Below are 19,978 nucleotides of genomic sequence, written 5' to 3'. Positions count from 1 at the left end.
TGATTACAAAGATGAAGACTCATAGCAATTGCTTTGAGCTGCCTAAAACTATCCCTCCATTTTTCTGTAGATCCTGTTGAGTACTCATCAGTCCTGATAATAATGCCTCTAAGAAACGATTTCGAGTTTCCTGTGAATTGTTCCACAGAATTACAAAGTTCTGTCCTGTCTCTACGTTAAAGGCTGTCAGCATGATTGAATTGGCTGTAGATGGCTAAAGTAATTCAAGATGAATTTCACCTCCCTGTATTGATGTTCCTGATGTTTTAACAGGCAAGCTCATTTGCTTTGGTTGACCCAGGAGCTGTGTGTAACCTCTTGACCGGTCTTTTCCGTGCCTAACCTGTGCAATCTTGTTTCTTATTAACTGGTAATGGGTGGACTGGCTGCCAGTATTATGCCTCATTAGGTGATGGGTTAACCTTAATGGTCTGTTATTTGTTGTTAGATTCTTAAATGGAGCAAAAACGTAAAATTGCGTATCACTTCCTGGTAGGATGAACCTCCTCCAGGTCCGATGATGCAGTTCATAAAGGCAACAAAGACAGCTTGGGCTCAAGGGAGATTCTTTATGCAGAAGATGAGATCAGGCTCAGACATCAAGCTGCTTGGGGCGATGTGTTATTAAATGCTATCTACTGATATGTTACTTTTGTAGAAACTGATTAATGACATCCTGCTTTATTATTCCTTATCTTTTATCTTCACCTTGTTTCCAGATGTAGCTGGCAGTACACAGCACTAACCAAAGACACGTGGCACTCATTAGATGGCGGCTGCTCCTCACAAGTGCCATCAGGCATGTGATTCCTATTCACAATTTTGCTAACAATGATAGTTAACATGTTGCTGTGTTGCTGCTCAAGCAACCTAAACAACATGGTCTTGTCAGTCTTGAACTAACTTATCTTTTACTGATCATTTTCTTTGACATAATCCTCCAATAAGCTGAGAGACAAATACATGACAGACTCTGCAATGTATTCCCCGGGCGCTAAAATCCTAGCAGTAACACTGTAGAGGGGTTTCATCTAACAAGTGCTTCTTTTGACCTGCTTTCCATTTTTTTAGTGTGTGGCCGCTGCAGATTTTAAGGCACATTTAAACTAGAAACAAATTCTTGCATAGCCATTTCCCACACCTCAGGAAATTTTCTGTCTTTGTGTGAATGTGGGTGTTTAATACTAGCAACTCAGGACTTAAGATCCTGGTTTTTATCAGCTTTGATGCTGTAATTATAGGAGAGGATGAAGCCCTCTAAGAGAAAACTAACTAGAGGTGTAGTTTTCTGCTGTGTGAGTGTGCTCATTTATCTTGGCAAAGGTTAATCAGGCACTGGGACACTTTCAATTGAAGGTAACTATAACTATCTTAGTTACTGCTTATAGCATCCACATGTGGATTTGGTGGGAAAGAAGAAGAAGAAGGGGTGGATTAAGGAAATGAAGCTCCTTGTTAGTGCTGGCCAGCCCAATGGTACTGGTGTCTGTTGTGTAACTGCATAGTCCCTCCTTCACCCTGAGACTGTGCCTGGTCCTGAGGGCAAACAAGACCTCTTGCAAAGGCTATGAAACCCATGCAGGTCAGGAGATAAATAGCAGAGCAGCTACACTCCATGGAGCTGTGAAGGCTGCTGGTATTACCTGAGGTACAGCCAGGATAAAATCAGTTCCAAAAATATCATAGAATCACAGAATCATTTTGATTGGAAGAGACTCTTGAGATCATCGAGTCCAACTATAACCCAACTCTAGCACCAAACCATGTCCCTAAGAACCTTACATACGCAAATACTAAGAGCCACAGAGACTTCAGTCATTAAATTAACAACAGCAAAGGTACAATGTAGAGATTATAGCTTTTTTCTGGAGAGCATGTCATGTAAAGGGGATGCTGTGAGGCAAAAAGAAAGCAGAGAGAGAAGGAACTGAGCCACAGTGTCACAGCATAAGATTCCACACACTTTGCCAGTGCTTTATCTGTCTCCCACTCATAAACCTACGTGGGTGAGTAGTTCAGTTAAAGATCACAGTACTAGGACACAAACTGTTTTCATTGGCATATCATCATGAGGCATATGGTTCTGTTTATTTATTTCAGTGGTGCACAGGAAGCCTGATAATGGTGCTGAACTAAATTGCAGTAATATGTTCACTTCCTTTTTAGATCAGGACAACTTGTATACTTCTCTGCACACTTGCAATGGTTTGATGAGTTATAAAGAATGAAAAACTTGAAAGAAAACATGTGGTAGATGAACTGGGTTTCAAACCATACTTACCATTACAGATTGCCAGGCACTGCAAGTCCATTCCTCTTCATGTCCTCACCTTATCTGACCTCAAATGGGAAGAAGACTGATTTAATGAAGTGAAAATGAGTAAGATGCAGCTTTTTAAAAGTGTTATCTCTTTTCTATGATTTTCCAAGTCAGAAGGGTAGGACCTTCAGTCACACCATACACCTTACTAGTCTAAGCTGGGCAAGGGGTTCAAATTTCTACCAGTCAGTCTCAGAAGAAAAGTTTCCCAAAGTCAGCCTCCTGGGAAGGAGCTAACAGAAAAGCTTGTATTTCATACCTTTTTTGGACAAAAGCCTCACCAAAAAAATGACACTGGGAAATGAAACCTTTCAAAATACATGTTTGCTTGATTTCAACAGCAGAGAGTGAGGGATTACGCTTTTTTAGCTCCTGCACTTACACGTTTGTGCTCCTTACTATATGACTAAGAAACACTTAGTGTTTTTTCCTGAGCGTCAGTCCACATAGTCACTTGGTTAAGAAGGAACCATAACTTTTGTTCTACTTCTAGCCTGCGCAGTTCTGATGAAATCTTGAAAAACCTTGAGAGAGAAAGACCAGAGTAGAGCAGAGAGGAAAAAAAACCCCTTGACTGTTTTATTTTTTCAAAGTCACAATTTTAAAATAAACCTGTATGTTTATGAACTATGGCTCATGATTTTTGATGTTGTAAAGCAGTCACAAAAGGCCTCATCAATGGAATTAATGATTGATAGCCAGAATGTACCATGGTTGACACAAAAAGGTCTTCGGCACAAACCATAAATATAAAAAAGTCAATAAGGCAGAGGGCCCAAAAATTAACATGAAAAAAGTCTAAGTCCTAAGAGTGTAGGAATCTGAACCCTGTTATGGCAGGATAAGCTAGAGCTGGCAGTGAATAGCTGCCCACTATGGCTCCTCCAGTGTCAGCTCTCTCTCCACATTCCCAGTGAAAAAAAAGAGGTAATAGGTCTCCTTTTCATCGTGGGCTTTGTTACCTCCTGTTTGTTACAGGATAAGAGCACAAATATGGCAATTATTGCAGAGTACTTGGTGTTGCAAGACTTCTGCAACAGGCTTCCCTACCTTTATTTGCTCAGGTCTCTATTCATATTGAGAAGCACTTTTTTGTGTGAGTATTTGATATCATGAGAAATGGCTCTCAAAAAACTAGAGGTTGACTAGGGAAAGAGATCCTCTCCATTAAAAGTTGTCAACTGTCTTCCAGAACTGATCCATCTAAGCATTTATGTTTAATATAAATATATTAAATATAAATATATTTAGAATTTAGAATTTAATATACATATAAATAGAAGATACTTGCAGCCTCACAGTTGTAACAAGAAGATTTGATGTTGGACCTTATGGTGAATTGTGCTGAGGAGCTTACTCAGATTAAAAATCACTGATTTTTGATAAATTATTTTTTTATCGTAGACCAGCTCACTGAAAAACGTCTCCTTGCAAAACAGCCAGAACAGCATTAACAGCAAAAGTTATGGAAAAATTGACAGAAATGTTTTGATATAATACTACTACTAAATAAAAACCTTAGGAAAACAGATTATAGGCAGAGTAATAAATATACTTACAGCAGTGAACAGTCCCTGCCATTTAAAGCTGAAAAAGTAAGAGGTTTATTCTTGACATATTACAGCAAGTACTGATTTGTGGACAGGTTGAGACCCAGATTAAAGAGTCCCTACAGATAGCGCTGGGAGAAATATATCTGCTTAAATCCAAAAGTGTGGTCCTCTGCTAGCTCTCTGTCATGCCAAGGGAAATCTGTAACCCTTATGTATGCCACAGCATGGAAAGAGCAGGAGGATTAAAACCTTGTTTCCTATTAAACTGAAATAGGCCACTCCTTGCTTGGTGTTTTGTTACAATTTGCATCTAATTTGGAGACTTTTGCCTCTTGTGTAAGGCAGTGTGTGGGCAGCCTGGGTGCTAAAAAGAGGATTGTGTGTGCCACAGCTGGATTTCAGGGTGTGAAACATCAGGTTCTGGAGCATTTCTTGGGCAAACTGTTCTCTAGCCCTGATAAGACCGGAACATGCATCTTCTGAGTATATACCTGTTATTTTCTTTTATATCTCAAAATGATAAAATGATAATCTACAAATATGTAAAACTCTGTAGATTATTTCTGTTTTAAAATTTATCATTCTCACCTGTCCAGCAACTATGGTTATTACAGAGAAAATTAATGAGGATTCTCTCCATACAACTAGAAAATGCACCTTTCTGCTCAGATGATTAATATTTGAAGTACAACAGTCACAGTTCTTTTAAAGCCATTTCAAAGTCCATTGTATTTTTTGTGATGTCTTTACTCTTGCAAAGCAGAATAAAAACCTGGCTGATGCAGAACAGTGTGAACAGTCTGCTACTGGATATAGCACAGTATGTAGCAGATGATGACTCAGCCTCAGAGGAAATCTGTTTGATAAAACCAATCTTACATATGATAGTTTAAAAGTTAGACAAACAGTATGGAAGGACAAACCAGCACTGTCAGGAATTAACTGGATGAAGAAAAACAAACCAAATATTTATTAGTCTTGTGTAAACTTACAATTCCAGTTAATTTTTCTGAGTTTATATAATTATGTCAGAGAAGATTAAGCAAAAAGCACGTGCTTCTGCAAATATGCAAGAAAAGATACACTAAAACTTAATGCACTTGTCTAATGCAACAATCAAAATCAGAAGTGTGAAAAGCTTAAATGGAACTTCATTATGATAGTACACTTTCAGTCATTGTAGCCTCTCTCTTAGTTATCACCCAGTTAGGTTTAGATAAGGAATGGAAAGTTTAATCTACCACGAAATTTAAGCTACTTGTGACACGCATTTCAAAAAGTCAAGCTGTCCATCCATTTATTGCTTAGGACGTTCTTCAAGACTGGATTTGAATACTATGGAATTTTCCATGTTTGTACCAATGCATTCATGTATGCTTCCATAGCAGGATGTTGGTAGTGATTGCAGAGCATACATTTCTTAGCCTACTCAATTGTTAATAACTTATGTTTAGTGTAAAAAAGGAAAAAGAAAAAAAGATAGATGAACTGAAAATACTATGCAGGGTGTTAAACTTCATCAGCATATTTTAAAACATTAATATTTGTTAACTGTATTATCTAATGTTGATGTCTCTTGCAGCAAGTACATTTTTGCCTTAGTGATACATGCCAGGCAATGATTTGCTGAAAACTGACAGGCACACTAAAAAAATACAGCTCCCTCTTCAAAGAAAGTATGGAAAGAAATTCACTGAAGACATTACATTACCAAAAGTCAAATTTCAACATTTTAGATTAATTTATGAGATTTGTTGGGTTGTCATGCCTGCTCTCAAAGGTATCCTTGTATTTAGCCCACATGATTGCCTGATTGCCAGCTCTATCTTTTTAGAATATTGTGGAGTTTGCTCTTTGGATATTATTTAGAAATGAATAAAAATGTGAAAGCAAAATGAACTAAAAAACAAAAAGCCCACTCATGTGAAAATAGTCTTGAAAAGAGGCAACACAAGATCATTTTTCTCCTACTGTTAATTACATGATATACAATTTGGAAGTTATAATAAGTCTCACCAATTTTTGGAATGCATCTCCATTTACCTACAATGTGCTTCTCTTATAAAACTATTGGATGTACAGGTGCACCATTAAACAATATTTTCCTGCCACATGTCAACCAATGCAAAACCTTTATTGCTTTAAGGAAAGTTAGCTCTGCAGCGAGGGTGTTATTTAAAAATTAGAGATCCTTCTTGCAGTTACTTTGTTCAGATGCACACACACTTTGCTTCTTTCAACTCCCTTTCACAAAGAACATTCTTCTTGAATTTTGGGAAATAGCTGTTTCATCATGCAGTCGGGAGAGTGTCTAAGTGAGAGGCAATCCACAGTTTCAGGAGGGATTTTTCAAACTCACCACACATAACAAGACTTCACCATTTTTCCATCCTCACCCTTGAAACCATTGTAACACGTGAAAGTGTCAAATCAGTCAAGGCTCTAGGCACACATTTAAAAGCCTACTGCATATTTTTGCTTTGCAGGTTTCGAGAACATTTCTTCAAATTCTGAGAAATAAGTGAATCAAGGCCTACAGCATGTGAGGAGTGTAAAATACATCCGTCTTACAGCTTTCAGAAGGCTGCATAAGTTCTAGGAATATCCAGAAGTTTCATGACTAATGATGATACATTTTCAAAATGGCATTCAAATTTCTGTTTCTGCACTAAAAGGATGTCGTGACTGTTGGATATCAGATCTGGGGAAAAAAAACACACACAGTTCTGCCTGCCACAGGATTTTTATACTTGCCATTAAAATACATTATTTTTGTAGTGGTGACAGACAAGACACTGCCTTAGGTGAACTCTGCATATGATAAAGTTTCGTTGTTCCTGTTGTACCATTGTACAAGTGAGAGAACTATTGCAGTTTAGGGGTGGAATGGGAAATGACGCCTTTCCACAGGTCCTCCCATTGCTGCTCCTTGTCAGCTCTGGATCCTTGATAAAGGTAGGAAGGGTTTCAGGGGTTTCACCTTGAAAGGGGAAATGATCCAGGAACAGAATATTCTAGGAGGAATGCATGCTCTGATGTGGGGACCCCAGTGACCACAGGGACCTATTTGGGACAAAGCACACTGCCTCACAATGTTATGAAGTATATCCTATAATGTCTTTAAGTCTTTTACCAGCACTGTCTGGTTGCAACGTGACTGTTTGGTACCAAAATCATTCACTAAATGATTTTCATGCCGTAGAATCATAGGATCTAGACCTCACGTAAAGCAGTGACCATAGCCAAATACCTTCTAAAATATGCTTAAATGAAAAAAAAAAGTGTTGGTGAAGGTTTACTTTTCACCAGTTTGCTTTGTAGTAAGAGAATGTGTCAGGGGAATAGGATACCTAATAGAATTCCAGGTTGCAGTACTGCCAATATTTATGAAGAAGGTACCATAAACACTAACTTAAATGTTATTTGGGATATGTGAGGAAAACATTCTTTGCTCTACCCATCAAAGGCATGTCCCTTTGGGGAGAAAAAGAATATAAAATTCCTTGAAGCAAAGAGGTACAGATTAATGTCTCCATAGCACAGTGCAGGACAGCTTGGGTTTCCTGCTCCAAAGGTTGTTTATAACGTCATCAATCTATTAATTGTTATTACTCTCTCCGGATCTTGTCTCTCCTAAGTATCAGTTATTTATTCTATACTAAACTATAATGAATTCAAATTCTGGCAGATTTCTTAGAGCATAATCGACTCTTGATGTTCATTGGATGTAATCTGGGAACACAGAACGTGTTTTTGTCCAAGAAAGTGCCCTAAATGTGCTTGTGGCAAATGATAATGTGGATCTGACCCTCCTTTACTCAAGAAAAGCATTCAGTGAAGGCTTTCCATATCACTGGCAAAAGCTGTCTTCAACCATGATTGCGACTTGTGTCTGGGGAAGGTCTTGGACATCACATGTGAGAATGGTCAAAGTAGCTCTGGATGTGAGTACTGCCTGCACAAACATCTAACCACATTGACAAAGGTCTCTGTCTCTGCCCGTTACTCAGGAGCATTACGGATCTAGATATCCCATCCCTGGTGACATCCAAGGCCAGGCTGGATGGGGCTCTGAGCAACCTGATCTGGGTGAAGATGTCCCTGCTCATGGCAGGGGTGGGACTGGATGAGCTTTGAAGGTCCCTTCCAACCCAAAACATTCTATGATTCTGTGATCTGTGTGTTCAACAGTGTGTATACGCCATATGTTATTAGTTTCATCTGTACCACATCTCTCTAGTTTGCAAATGTCTTTTATGGCTTTGTCAAACAAACTACCCAAGCCAAAATGACATCCACTCATCCAAGTTACTCACTGAAGAAGAAAGTTTGTTTTGGCAGATCAGTTCATGATGAAGCCATGCTGGTGTTTTATACTCTACTGATTACAAAATGACAGGTAAACAATTTGTTCCATTATCTTCTCAGATATCTAAATTAGGCTTATTGACCTTTAGTTCCCTGGGTCCTTGCAGGTGAGATATATGAGGGGTAATTTTTACTTCATTACACAACTTTTTTCCTTGTGTGAGTGACCGAGAAATCAGTTTCTGTGTTACGAGTTAGGATGAAAGGGAATAGATTTCTTGACACGTTACTTTTAGTAAATGGGCTGTTTTAGGAGTGGGTTGTGACAAGTCTACCCATTTCCTTAATGACAACACTGGATTAGTTATTACATTATCGTCATTCTTACTTGGATCTGTGATAACTCTTTAAGAATTCAATAAGTCATATTCCGGAGCTCACATCTACAACCCGGCATTGCTTAATTTACTGGTAGAAATGTACCCAAATGAGAGGGCAGTATACCGTAGAGGGAAAAGGTAGTGGAAACAAGAAAAACCCAAAACAAATAATAAGCACTTTGAATTGTGAAACCAGGCTTTTAACTTAATGCTCATCTTTTATACTAGAAGAAATGCCACTGAAATGAATGAGTCAGAAACGTGTGTTGAAATTGCCACCGAAATGGATGAGTCAGAAGCGTATGTTAAAATTATTCTGTGCCAAAGACTCTGAGACTTGGAGTTTTTAATTATGACAGCAGCTTCCTTACTAAACGAGGACTGGAATGTGAAATTGTAAGGTGAGGCTAAAATAAGTTTTAGTCCCACTGTTGACTGCATGGAAGAACATTTTCTTCCCAAAGGTCATAGAAGTGAGCATTGCATGTTCTTTATGCTGATGGTCATGTTTTCTGAAAGACAGTATGAAGAAAATTTATTTGCCTGACTGTTTTTTTTTTGCCTAGGAAACCTTCATTTTCTTACATGAACTGTTTCTGCTTATGCTGATAAAGAATCAAGCTTCCTTCAAGACCTAATGCTGATTAAGTCACAAAGTTGGTGGAAGTTAAGTAAGTGAAACGTATTTCATGGTAATAAGAAGGAACAGAAATTATAATGAATTGGCTCATGAAGAGTAAGTAATTTAATGACAGATACAACAAAAACAGATATTAAAGAAATAATTTGTTATTAAAAGCAAAGTTTCCAAATGCAGTGACCATTCCCCTTGGCTATCTATCCTTGTGAATTAAGCCCTTTTCTCATACAGTCCTTTTCCATTAGAGGACACGTTTAGTTACCTGTAAGTATGCTAAGTGTAACCTTATAGTATAAGCAGAATCACTAATTTAAATGAAATAAGCTTTTTTTTTTTTTTTTAACCTTTAAATACAAATTTGCACTTTACAATAGAACATGTGTCAGCAAAAGATGCAGATTCTAAACCAGAATAGTTCTATTGCAAACTGTGCTGCTCTCCTAATTCCTTTTGAGAAGTACATATATCAGATAATCTTGTTTATCTTCTCATTCTTTTAACAATACAATAACATGAATGTTGGTCAAGTTAAGAATAATTCCATGACCAAAGACCATCCATCTATACTAAGAACATATGAAACATATGGAACCACAGAACTTTTAACAATGCTTCTTAGATAACATTTTGGGAAAAGGAAGGTATAAGAAACAAACCATTAACTATATCTAGTACCCAAATCCCAAATTTCAGTTAAGATCTCCACTATGTTCTAGATGATTATACGAATAGAATATATACACCCTCCTACAGCTTTTTGTCATCTGAATTACTGGACTGAAGTGAGTCCTCCTGCATATGTAGGAGAGGCAGAGTGAAATCTGTTTTTATGGAAGGAAGCACTAAGGAGATGTATGTCCAGGAAGGGGAAAGTTGAGCCTGTTATTTTATTTCAGTTTTGTATTGTCAGGATGCAGGGCAGTGAACTTGATGAAGCTATGGGCAAATCCAGGAGCATTTGTAAAGACAGTTGGAATAAATATCTTCAAACTTTCAAAGCTTGGCTGAAAATGAATCAAAACACAAAATTAATCATAGATGAGAAACTGCAGCATTTCCTTTTGGCACTATTTTTTAATCAAGATTTCTTTTTTTTCTGTAATTTTTTCCTCTTTGTTGCCATTTACTCCACAGCAGAATCCAAAACCTTTGACCACACATACAAAATTCGTAGCTCTTTCAAGGAGGTTTCTCACTGAAATTGCAAGGTGTTTTGAAGCTTTCTTCCTTCATACTACAGCTTATTATGAGAATTAGATTAATTGCATAACAGAAGTTAGACTTTATGAGAATCAGCCCATATGTTTTTATTTTTTGATAGAATTCTTAAAACTCAGATTTTCTCCTTGCTCTTATCAAGTGTGTTGCTACTGCTACCGGATCAGCCTCCATTGTTCAAAGGAGGAAGAAGACAAAAAGGTAAATATTTCCCTTCCTTCCATCCATCTCATGTCCTAGATTCAAGGACAAGACTTGTCTCTTCTGGCTATGGAAAAGCATATAATCTTCAGCTAGAAATATGGAGCTCAGATTTCTGTGCTACCATTGGTATAAACATAACTTTGACTTCATCTGCAGTCAGTGGATCTTCTTATACTAGGAACTACTAATGAGAATTTCCATATGGACACCCAGACATTGCCATCTTTAATGAAGTTATCTAGGCCATATGAATATCTCGATCCATGAAGTGGAGAGTATCTGCATCCCATTGTACACCACCCACTGTCTAACATTTGCCCACCTTTCTCAGAGACTCCTTCTTTGGTGTCACTCCACAAGTCACCCCACCTAGGTAAAGCACCTAGTGTGGGCCTGTAATAGTGCTTTTGGCCCCGTATTTGAACAAATAATTTCACAGCCTTGCCATCTAAATAAATTAATAGGTATTTTTTTTAAGTATTAAGTTTACCCAACTCATAATTAAAATGTTTAAAACTTACTGCATAATCCATTTTCACAAGCATGAGGACAATCACCACAGGGTTCTCCTTTTTTATAGGGTGTCTTCATTGAACTTCGTAGATTCCCCCTGGAACATCAACATTACCAACATATGCTATAAAGTCACTATAACATATCTGAGAATAAAACTTAATTATATGGACACATACATATATTCATCTACACTCAGTCTTTGGTTATATGTCAAAGAATTTTTATGTGTTTGTTGGGTTTATCTTGTGGTGCAGCCCATGGTGAGGGTGTCTGGCCCCCTGCAGCCATGGAGATCCATGATGGAGCAGAGTGAGGACTCCAGTGAGGACTTCACACCAGAGAGCTGGATGTGCCCCAAGAAGGCTGTGTCCCTGAGGAGACCCTGCGTTGGATCAGGCTCCTGGCAGGACCTGTGACCCTCTGGGGAGGCCATGCTGGAGGACCAGAACCCTTGAGAAGGACCCACCCTGGGACAGTTTGTGAAAAACTGCAGCCTGTGGGAAGGACCCACATGGAAGTTTACCAACAATTGTCTCCTATCGGTGGCACCCCACGCTGGTACAGGAGATGAACTGATGATGAGATGAACATGAGATGAACTGACCGTAAGCCCCCATTCCCTGTCTCCGTGTGCCGCCCAAGGGGAGGAGGCAGAGAATTTGTGAGTGAAATTGAGCTTGGGAAGAAGGGAGGGGTGGGCAGAAGGTGTTTCAATATTTCAAGTAGAATGTGCAAAATATTTATTTGTTAATTATTATTATGAAAATTAGGATTTTTAGGCAAATGACATTTAACCTGAAAATCAGTGTCACTTTTATGTTCTACATTTTGCTTGTTTGACAATTCTTTTAATGAGTATGTTTCTGTCTTTTCATATTCTTAATATAATCTGCAAAGCTGTTCTTCAGTTATGGGTGATGTGCCCTATTACAAATTTCACCATGTCCCAACTAATTTTGATAATGTAATAAGAAGTTCCAGAATAAAAATCAATACGTACATGGGGCAGTACTGGCAGACATAATAGTATTTGTATTGATGGTTGGGACAGTAAGCAACAGCACATCCAATTTCCTTAGAATTCCACCAAACCACCTGTAGGTATAAGAACAAAAATCATAGGGGAATGAAAAATACACATTTGAAAATCATTTAAATACAATGTGCATTACAGAAACATTTGCATCCAAGATAAGTCATTTTATTTACCCTTTATAGTTGAATGTTCCACCTTTCTGGAAAAACTTTTTTTCTTTCCTTTTACCCCTAGGGCCAAAGAACATTAAGGATATAATGATAATAGTTTAGCATGTATAAATATGAAAGGTTTGAGTTAAATTTTCTCAGTGACATAAGTTTTCATTAAATTATAACTGTTGAAGAAGATGTAGGAATCATGATGTGAAATTTTGTATCCTGTGTTTCGTTCAGGTGAACAGAGGAGGTTGTCATAGGCCATTGTTCAGCTGGAAAATCTCTGAGTCAATGGAACTCTGTAGACTGTAACAAATCCATTTATAATTCCTTCCTGACACATTAATAATCCTATTTTTCCAGTGTCTGAGCAATTTTCAGATGTTAAACAATCAAATAAGTTTCTTCCCTTTGTTTCTCTCTGAAGTTTTGAAATACCAGTATCTTTACACTTTTTTTCTTTACTCTGTAAATACACTCAGCCTATTATTTTCATTTTAATTCTGTTACTTTGAAAGTTTTTGTCTTGTTTTGTCGGAATAACTGTCATATTTCCATTGCACTTATTCCCTTTAAGGATAATGAGAGGGTAAAAGTTGCTTAGCTAACATATAGATTTTTTTTTTTTTAATTCAGCCTGAAATATTAAAAAGTTGCATCTACCTGAGTGAAATGGCCAATCACGGCACCTTCTTTTTTTGCTCCAATTCCATATTCAAAATCTTTCTCCTCATCATACCAGGTCTGAACAACATTTTCCCATGAGAAAGGGCCGGTGGACATGAAGATATTTTCACCACATTGTACATCTGAAAAGAGAAAGTTACTGAAAAATGCATAAAAGATACATGTGTGAGTAAAAACCAGCAAAAAGTGGTATGATTTGCATAGAAATTCTCATCCCAGATGGGACAGCAGGGTGGTATGTTTTTCCAGTTTGATGACATCACCCTTTATCAATTCTGAAGTTGTCACTTGACCAGTTAGCAACATGGCCAACCTGTTTGACTGGTAGTTTGGTTGTTGACAGACCTTTTGCATGTCTATAGATACACCTGCAAACGTGCATCACAGATTCATGACTGTAATTGTGTTATTTGAAAATTAGCAGCCTAGTCATTATTAAATTAACAACTCAGTAAGCTTGGGAAAAACCCCAATCTTTCAAAGCTTAGTTCTGGTAAACAAAAAGGTGTCTACACCATCTTCACCTACTGTTTTTACTCAGGTCCAACCCTACTGTATACTCATTAGTTCTCATTTGGGATTCACCTTAGTAAGAACCAGAGGATTTGGTTTTTTTAGGAAAAAATTATGGGAACTGAAGGGCAGTCCACATCTTACATACACTATAGACAGGTCAGTCAACACCACACTGGGCATGGATCATTGCTATCATTAACATATTATAGCTGTGACTAACAAAAATGGAAGTGTTTAAATGAACCTCCAAGATAGTTATAGGTTACAAGTTGCCAGAAGATTTTAAAACTGTGAGTCCTGTCTTAGAAATTACGCTTAGTACCACCAGCTAGTTTTGGACCTTCACCCTTTGCCCCTTCCTTCCTCCAGCACATAAAAGCTGGTTTCTGCAGTAAACTGGGTCTAAATTATTTTCTTTCTGATACATATTTGGAGAGAATAAGCTTTCTCACTATGATTTTTTTTCACGTACTGAAGAAAATATGATATACATATGTAAAACTGATACAACTGGGATGACAATGGGATTGAACTTTTCTCACTTGACGGATTTATATCTAGAATTTTGCCTTTGTCCCGTACACCAACAAAATCACATTGAATATAAATTGGCATCTCAAAAACAAACAAACAAACAAACATCCAAACCTCAAACTATTCACATCAATAACGTGTATGACATTATGCAAATAGCACTCATGCTTCTCTTACTGGTTTTCCGCAAGTTAGGAGGACTGTGACTTAAAGTACACTGATTGGCCCATTTCTGGGCGTTCACTGCAGCTGGAATATTCCATACCTTAATGAAAGAAGAAAATATTAATCTTTCAGGCACACAGCAATTAATAACTCCTCATGAAGGAACAACATTTAGAAATTACACTTCAAATCAGAAAAAAATAATACAAAATCCTTTTCTTTCCCTTTTTTGGGGGGTAGGGGATGTAGGAATGAAGTTACTATGCACCCAGGAGAATAGCATGTGTGAAGACTGATGAAAAATGCATCAGAAAGAAATGAACAATGTTGTGGCTCCTCCTTTTCATTTTATTTTTCCTCCAAAAGAAAGATTCATTATTGCTCATATACCACAAATTTTCCAGAACTGTTTTTCTACCTGCCCAGCCTTATGTTTCTCTTGGTGTGGGCCATGCTCAGTCTTTAGGAAAGGTCTGGATGGTGAATTTGTGGCTAAATAAAATAATGTGACCTTACAGTCCTGTATCTCTCATAGGGTCCTTTATTAGTTAAAAATAGATTGCAGCATGCAACTTACCATCTTCAACATGTTGCTGGCAGTTGGCCTTACTCGTCTCCTGAGAGCATTATGTTTGTCAACAATCACCTTTTGCTGATCTGGTCTGCTTGTTGACAGAGCATGGAAACTTTCAGGTTCCTAAATTGAAATAACATGTTATATTTCTTTTTTATTTGAATGTAACTAAGTCCTGAATCCTGTCTAGGAAGTACTAAAATAGCAACATACTAATATCAGCCAAGGAGATTATCTTTGTGACAGAGGATGTGCTGTGATATGGTTTTTCACCAAAGTATCTATAGGGTTCTTCCATGTGGAACAGCTCTTCCAGTGATCCCACAGTGTGGAGCTTAGCAGTAACAACATTGGTTCCTGTGTTATATCTGCCAACCCTCTATGGGTGGCTGAGATATCCTGGAACACCTCATGTGCTTGTAGATTCTTAAATTTAGGCAAAAGAATCAGATTAAATTTACTATTATAATTTCCTTTGTGAGGTTTTAAAGAAACCGGATCTAAAAATCAGCTGAAGACATGAATGTGCTTATGATGTGTTTCCCTTCTTCAGTACTTTAAACATGTCTAACAATGTTTTTGGTTTTGTTTTTGGTTTTGTTTTTGTTAAAGGACCCTGTTGTTTAACCACAGGATTGTCACAGACCTCTTGTGGTATTTCATTTTTCCTATTGAAAAAAAAAAAAAAAAGTGCCAAATATTTTCTTCCACTTTTGCCATAACTGACAGCATTTCTCAAACTTTTCATGTGTTTCCTATTTAAAAAATATCCATGTACAGAACTCAGCCTCCCCTTTACAACCATTCTCACTAGTCTTCTAGACTGAAGCAAGGAGAGCAGAAAGGGAAAAATTAGGGGGAAAGCTAGTCAAGCCTTCAGTCACATTAGTGTTTCTGAAGCAGAAGGAGGATACTTGAAACTTCAGACTAAGTGTGGGTTGAAAGGAACCACTCATAGTGTGTTAGTTCATTAAGTTTTTGAGGGAATTAGTGATACATGAGAGAATAGGGCTGTAAAAATGTGGGGAATTAATAGGAAGAGAACTGCATCTTTGGGATATCGAGATTACTGGATATGTGTGTGGGATCTTCTGGAAAATATAGTTATTGCTGATCCAACTCATAAGTAACATTGAATCTATAGTTAAGTTTGCAAGTGTGGAACCAATGTACTGTTTTGGCATTAAAGAGACTTCAAGAATAAATGCTTTCCAGATTCTAGATGTCTAATCAGACTCCTCCTGTAAATGATCAGTGAGCATAGGAAAAGCCATATTCCATCAGACCATGAGAGTCTTGGAACCCACAAAGATTTTCTGAGTACGAAGTGTAGATCCTACCTCTCCAGCAGACAGAGGCAGCACAGCTGCGAGACACAGGAACACCACTGGCAGAATCATCTCTGAAAAGGGGAGAATGAGGATTTAATTTATATTTTAAAGAGCTTTGATTTCCCTGAATAAAAAAATCACCTTCTGTGTATCTCCTGGCTTTTCCTCAAGTAGCAAGGTAATGTGTTCTTTCCTCCTATTTTTAGATGTAAAAATATAAAATATGCCCTTTGCACCTCCAAACTTCTGTGAATCAACTGGTTTATAGGTCTCTTATTTCCTGCTGTAATCCTGGTTGAATACCTCCACCTGAACTCACAGAACAGGAGGACATTTGTGCATCCCTTCCTGTAGGAAGCCTTCTGCTATTTGCTACATCATGGAACAGCTGAGGTGGAATGCTGCGTTTAGCTTGTTTCTCTGTCTTTGTTACTCTGAAACTTTCTGTTCTATCACCTGTTTTGAATGGACTGCATTGGTTGAAAGGGCTGTTTGACACTCAGCCCATGTGCAGACCTCTATGCTTAGATGTACGAGTCTAGATTCAAACTCCTTACTTAATGACCAGCATGGTGAAAACTTGCACATGAACTGGGGCAGAACTGGCTGGACCAGAAATGGACCAGCACTGGTTTCCTGGGAAAGGCTTGTTTCAGAAACCATTTTTTGTTTTTATTTTTTAAAAGACAATTCTTGATTAAATTGCAGGTAGTGTGGAATAGCAACAGAAATTAGAGCCTTCTCTAACTGAAGAAGCAAACACCAGACTCCAAGACTCTACTTACTTAGGGAGCTCAAAACTCTGCACTGTCCCACTACAGTGATCCAGGAGGTAATAGGTCACTTCAAAGTTCAGGTGTCTGATTGCAATCAGTCATAAGAGTCACATTCAGGTTGTTTCTGCTTAGGTACCTTAGGCAGGCAAGCAGGTGACTAGAGCTGAATTTACTTATTTTGGCATGTTTCCCAGCCTCCCATTCCAAGGGAGTTTATGAGCATGTTGCCAAAGAGGTGTATTGTTAGCTTAAATTCTTATTTGTTTTTGAGGGGCTGCTGGCTTCAGTTTTAATTTATTCTTGAGGAAAGGCCAATAAGATTTGCTGTTCTTTCCATATTCAGCAAAGCCCCTTTACCTCGAGGCAACCAGTTTATGTAAAACAAAAGTGCTCCAGCCAATGGAGAACATATGGGTAAGAAAAACTATCCTTTTCCAAATGGTACAGCAAGGCCCATTTTCCTCACCAGCTTACTGACGTTGCACTGGAGGTGACGCACAGTCAGCACGGATGCTGTTCCACCTCTGCCAAAGAGCAAAGCCCTTTGAAATGTTCTGAGACTGCGGAAACCTGTAGCTCAGGGGCCAAAAAAATATGAACCAACTGGCCACATCCATAAAATTAAACTCTCACAGCCTACAAAATAGGGTGACTTATTGCAAGCACTTAGAGTTTAGGAAAGATCTAGTTGATTTGAGGGGAAAAACATTAGAAACTATTCTACTAATTAACAGTATAAGTAATTGATTTCTTGTTCTTGGTATTGCCATATTTCACTTATTTTTAATTTTGACATCACCTATGCCTCCTTGAAGTGCTTTAGGATCACAGAAGATTTTTCTCTCTAACTTTTCTATCACTTATTCCTCAGGGCCATTGCAAAACTTTGTGATGTATATGACCTAGGTGTTTATCAATAAAATATTATACTCCAAATAACATGAAAAATTACTATTTTTACTTTGTTTCTGACTAGAAAGTAAATAGAGGTGGTGGTTATTTTTAGCTGTGCTTAACTTATGGGCAAAAATATGTCTTTTGAGTGCAAGATGTGACGATGTGCAAATAGAAAACAACCTTTTCTTGCACCTAAATCATGTAAAAACAAATTATCTCTTGCAGTGGAAAAATAACTCTTCAATGAAATTGTGAAGCTTTCTGTTTTACAAACCAAGCTGAAGAAACTGACTTAAAGACATGGGCAAAGTATCAATTCACTGCAATATTTTCTATGAATTAACTTACAATTAAATATAATCTGTAATTTAATACATGATGTAAGTTTCAAAATGACATTTGAATACTTTTTAAGACCCAGTGGGTTTCCTGCTCCAAGATATTAACATACTTTTGGCAATCCCACTGATTTCAACCAAATGCTTATAGTTTATGAGATGTAAATTTAATTACTCTGCATTAATTTCTAGGCACTGGTCCTAAAATCAGTCTCTCTGTCCCCCTCCCCTGTTCCCCCTCAATCAAACACAAATCAGGACATGTGCCAAGTCTTAGTGACTTTCCTGCAACTCCATCTGTGTACAGGGATCTGCCACTGAAAGATGGTGCTTTAGCATCCCTAGTTTAGCAAACTTGTGCGAATATGTTTTTCCCATTTCCCTCTTCCAAAAACAACCAAAAAAAATCCTAAATTATTCATACATGTGAGCATCTATTACAAAAGAACATTCCCATTATTTATATTCTACTTGAAAAACACCTAAAATGGAATAACACTAGCTGTGATTTCACGTGTATAGCTTTGTTTCGCAAAGTCCTAATTAGCAGCCAACTTGCACAAGAGTGGCAAATTGCACAAGGTGGTAATTTCCCCACTCTGAAAATAAGTGGTGATGGCTACATATAGCAATAGAATACACTGAACTGAACATATATTCAGTTAAAAATGCTCTGTCTTTCTCTGTCTTTTTCTCTGTGTACATATAATCTGCCAAGACACTGCTTTCTTGCATACAGGCAGCTTTTCTTCTGGTTTTGATTGTTCATCAATTTTTTTTTACTTGTCTTACACTATTACCTATGTTATCCTTATTTTTCACTGAATAAAATCCTCTTTCTGTGACTGTCCTAAATTTTTCAAGAAGTCTTCTGACAATTGGTTGCATTTGAATACATGAAAAAAATTACAATACTTTAAGTAAAGAAATCAATGTAAATCCTACCTTTTGTTTCCAGGAAGGTTAGGAGTTTCTTCTGTTCTTCTTCAGGTGGCTGTGGAAGTGACCAGGGTTCTTCACTGGAGGGTGATTTATAGCTCTTCTGTTTCCTGATAGGACAAGGTGACTCAGTGTCACAGGTATTATAAAATTCAAATAGTGACCAGATGGAACAGTGCATTTCTCAAGTCCAGATTCTTCCAAGAAGAAGGCTGTTTGCTTGTGTTTTGTTTTTATTCTCTCTTACTTCTTGTACTGAAAGAGATGAAATACTCTGAAATGAGTTTTATATCTACTGCTTCTTATATGTAAAATTTGTAGTCAATGTGAATGCTGGGTAAAAGGCTCTCTGCTAATGATTGACACATCCAGTTGTAGTACGACTTGATCTTAATCTCCAGCAATGCAAATAAACTCAGCTGGCTACAGAGGTGTCTCCAGACCGACGTTGTTGAAACCAAGATGGAATTCTGCCCACTGATTTTTCCATGGGAGTAAAAATAGTCTTGGGCCAAGTTCCTCTTCATGCTGTGGCTTCTTTATGTCAGTCCTACAGTGTAAAAGTCAAAGAAGGAGACAAAGATATTTCTGCAATTGATACTTTTACCCAGTATTGAATAAAGATTAAAAGATTATTGTGTGCACTACTATTAAAGCACATAATGTTTCGACATATCCGGGTACATGTGGTAAGATGAGAATGGGTAGAAATACTGCCAGATCAGAAGGCTATTTGTGTTCATCTTGACTGTTTCTGTCCACATTCAGTCTGAAGTAATTGCTGACCAGAGCAGTTGTCATTGACTTCTTTTATACAAAATACTGTTACTTTTTTATTTTAATTCAGATCTTCCTTCCTCATAGTCACTCAACTCCTACCTTAGTCCC

At 37.6% G+C, this 19,978-nt stretch overlaps 1 protein-coding gene across 1 annotated transcript; it reads right to left on the bottom strand.

Moving 5' to 3' along the window:
- Positions 1-9,283: 9,283 nt before the first annotated feature.
- Positions 9,284-19,361, bottom strand: LOC102095526 (cysteine-rich venom protein TEL1). The gene is made up of 8 exons (XM_021294406.2): positions 19,097-19,361; positions 16,150-16,211; positions 14,813-14,932; positions 14,248-14,335; positions 12,997-13,142; positions 12,140-12,234; positions 11,145-11,233; positions 9,284-10,205 (listed from the first exon to the last, which is right to left on the bottom strand). The coding sequence occupies exons 1-8, from the start codon at positions 19,269-19,271 to the stop codon at positions 10,195-10,197; spliced, it is 786 nt and encodes a 261-aa protein (XP_021150081.1). The 5' UTR covers positions 19,272-19,361; the 3' UTR covers positions 9,284-10,194.
- Positions 19,362-19,978: the final 617 nt, after the last annotated feature.

Source organism: Columba livia, chromosome 3 (genome assembly GCF_036013475.1).
Source record: "Columba livia isolate bColLiv1 breed racing homer chromosome 3, bColLiv1.pat.W.v2, whole genome shotgun sequence".
NCBI lineage: Eukaryota > Metazoa > Chordata > Aves > Columbiformes > Columbidae > Columba > Columba livia.
This window is presented reverse-complemented; position numbering and strand designations above follow the sequence as displayed.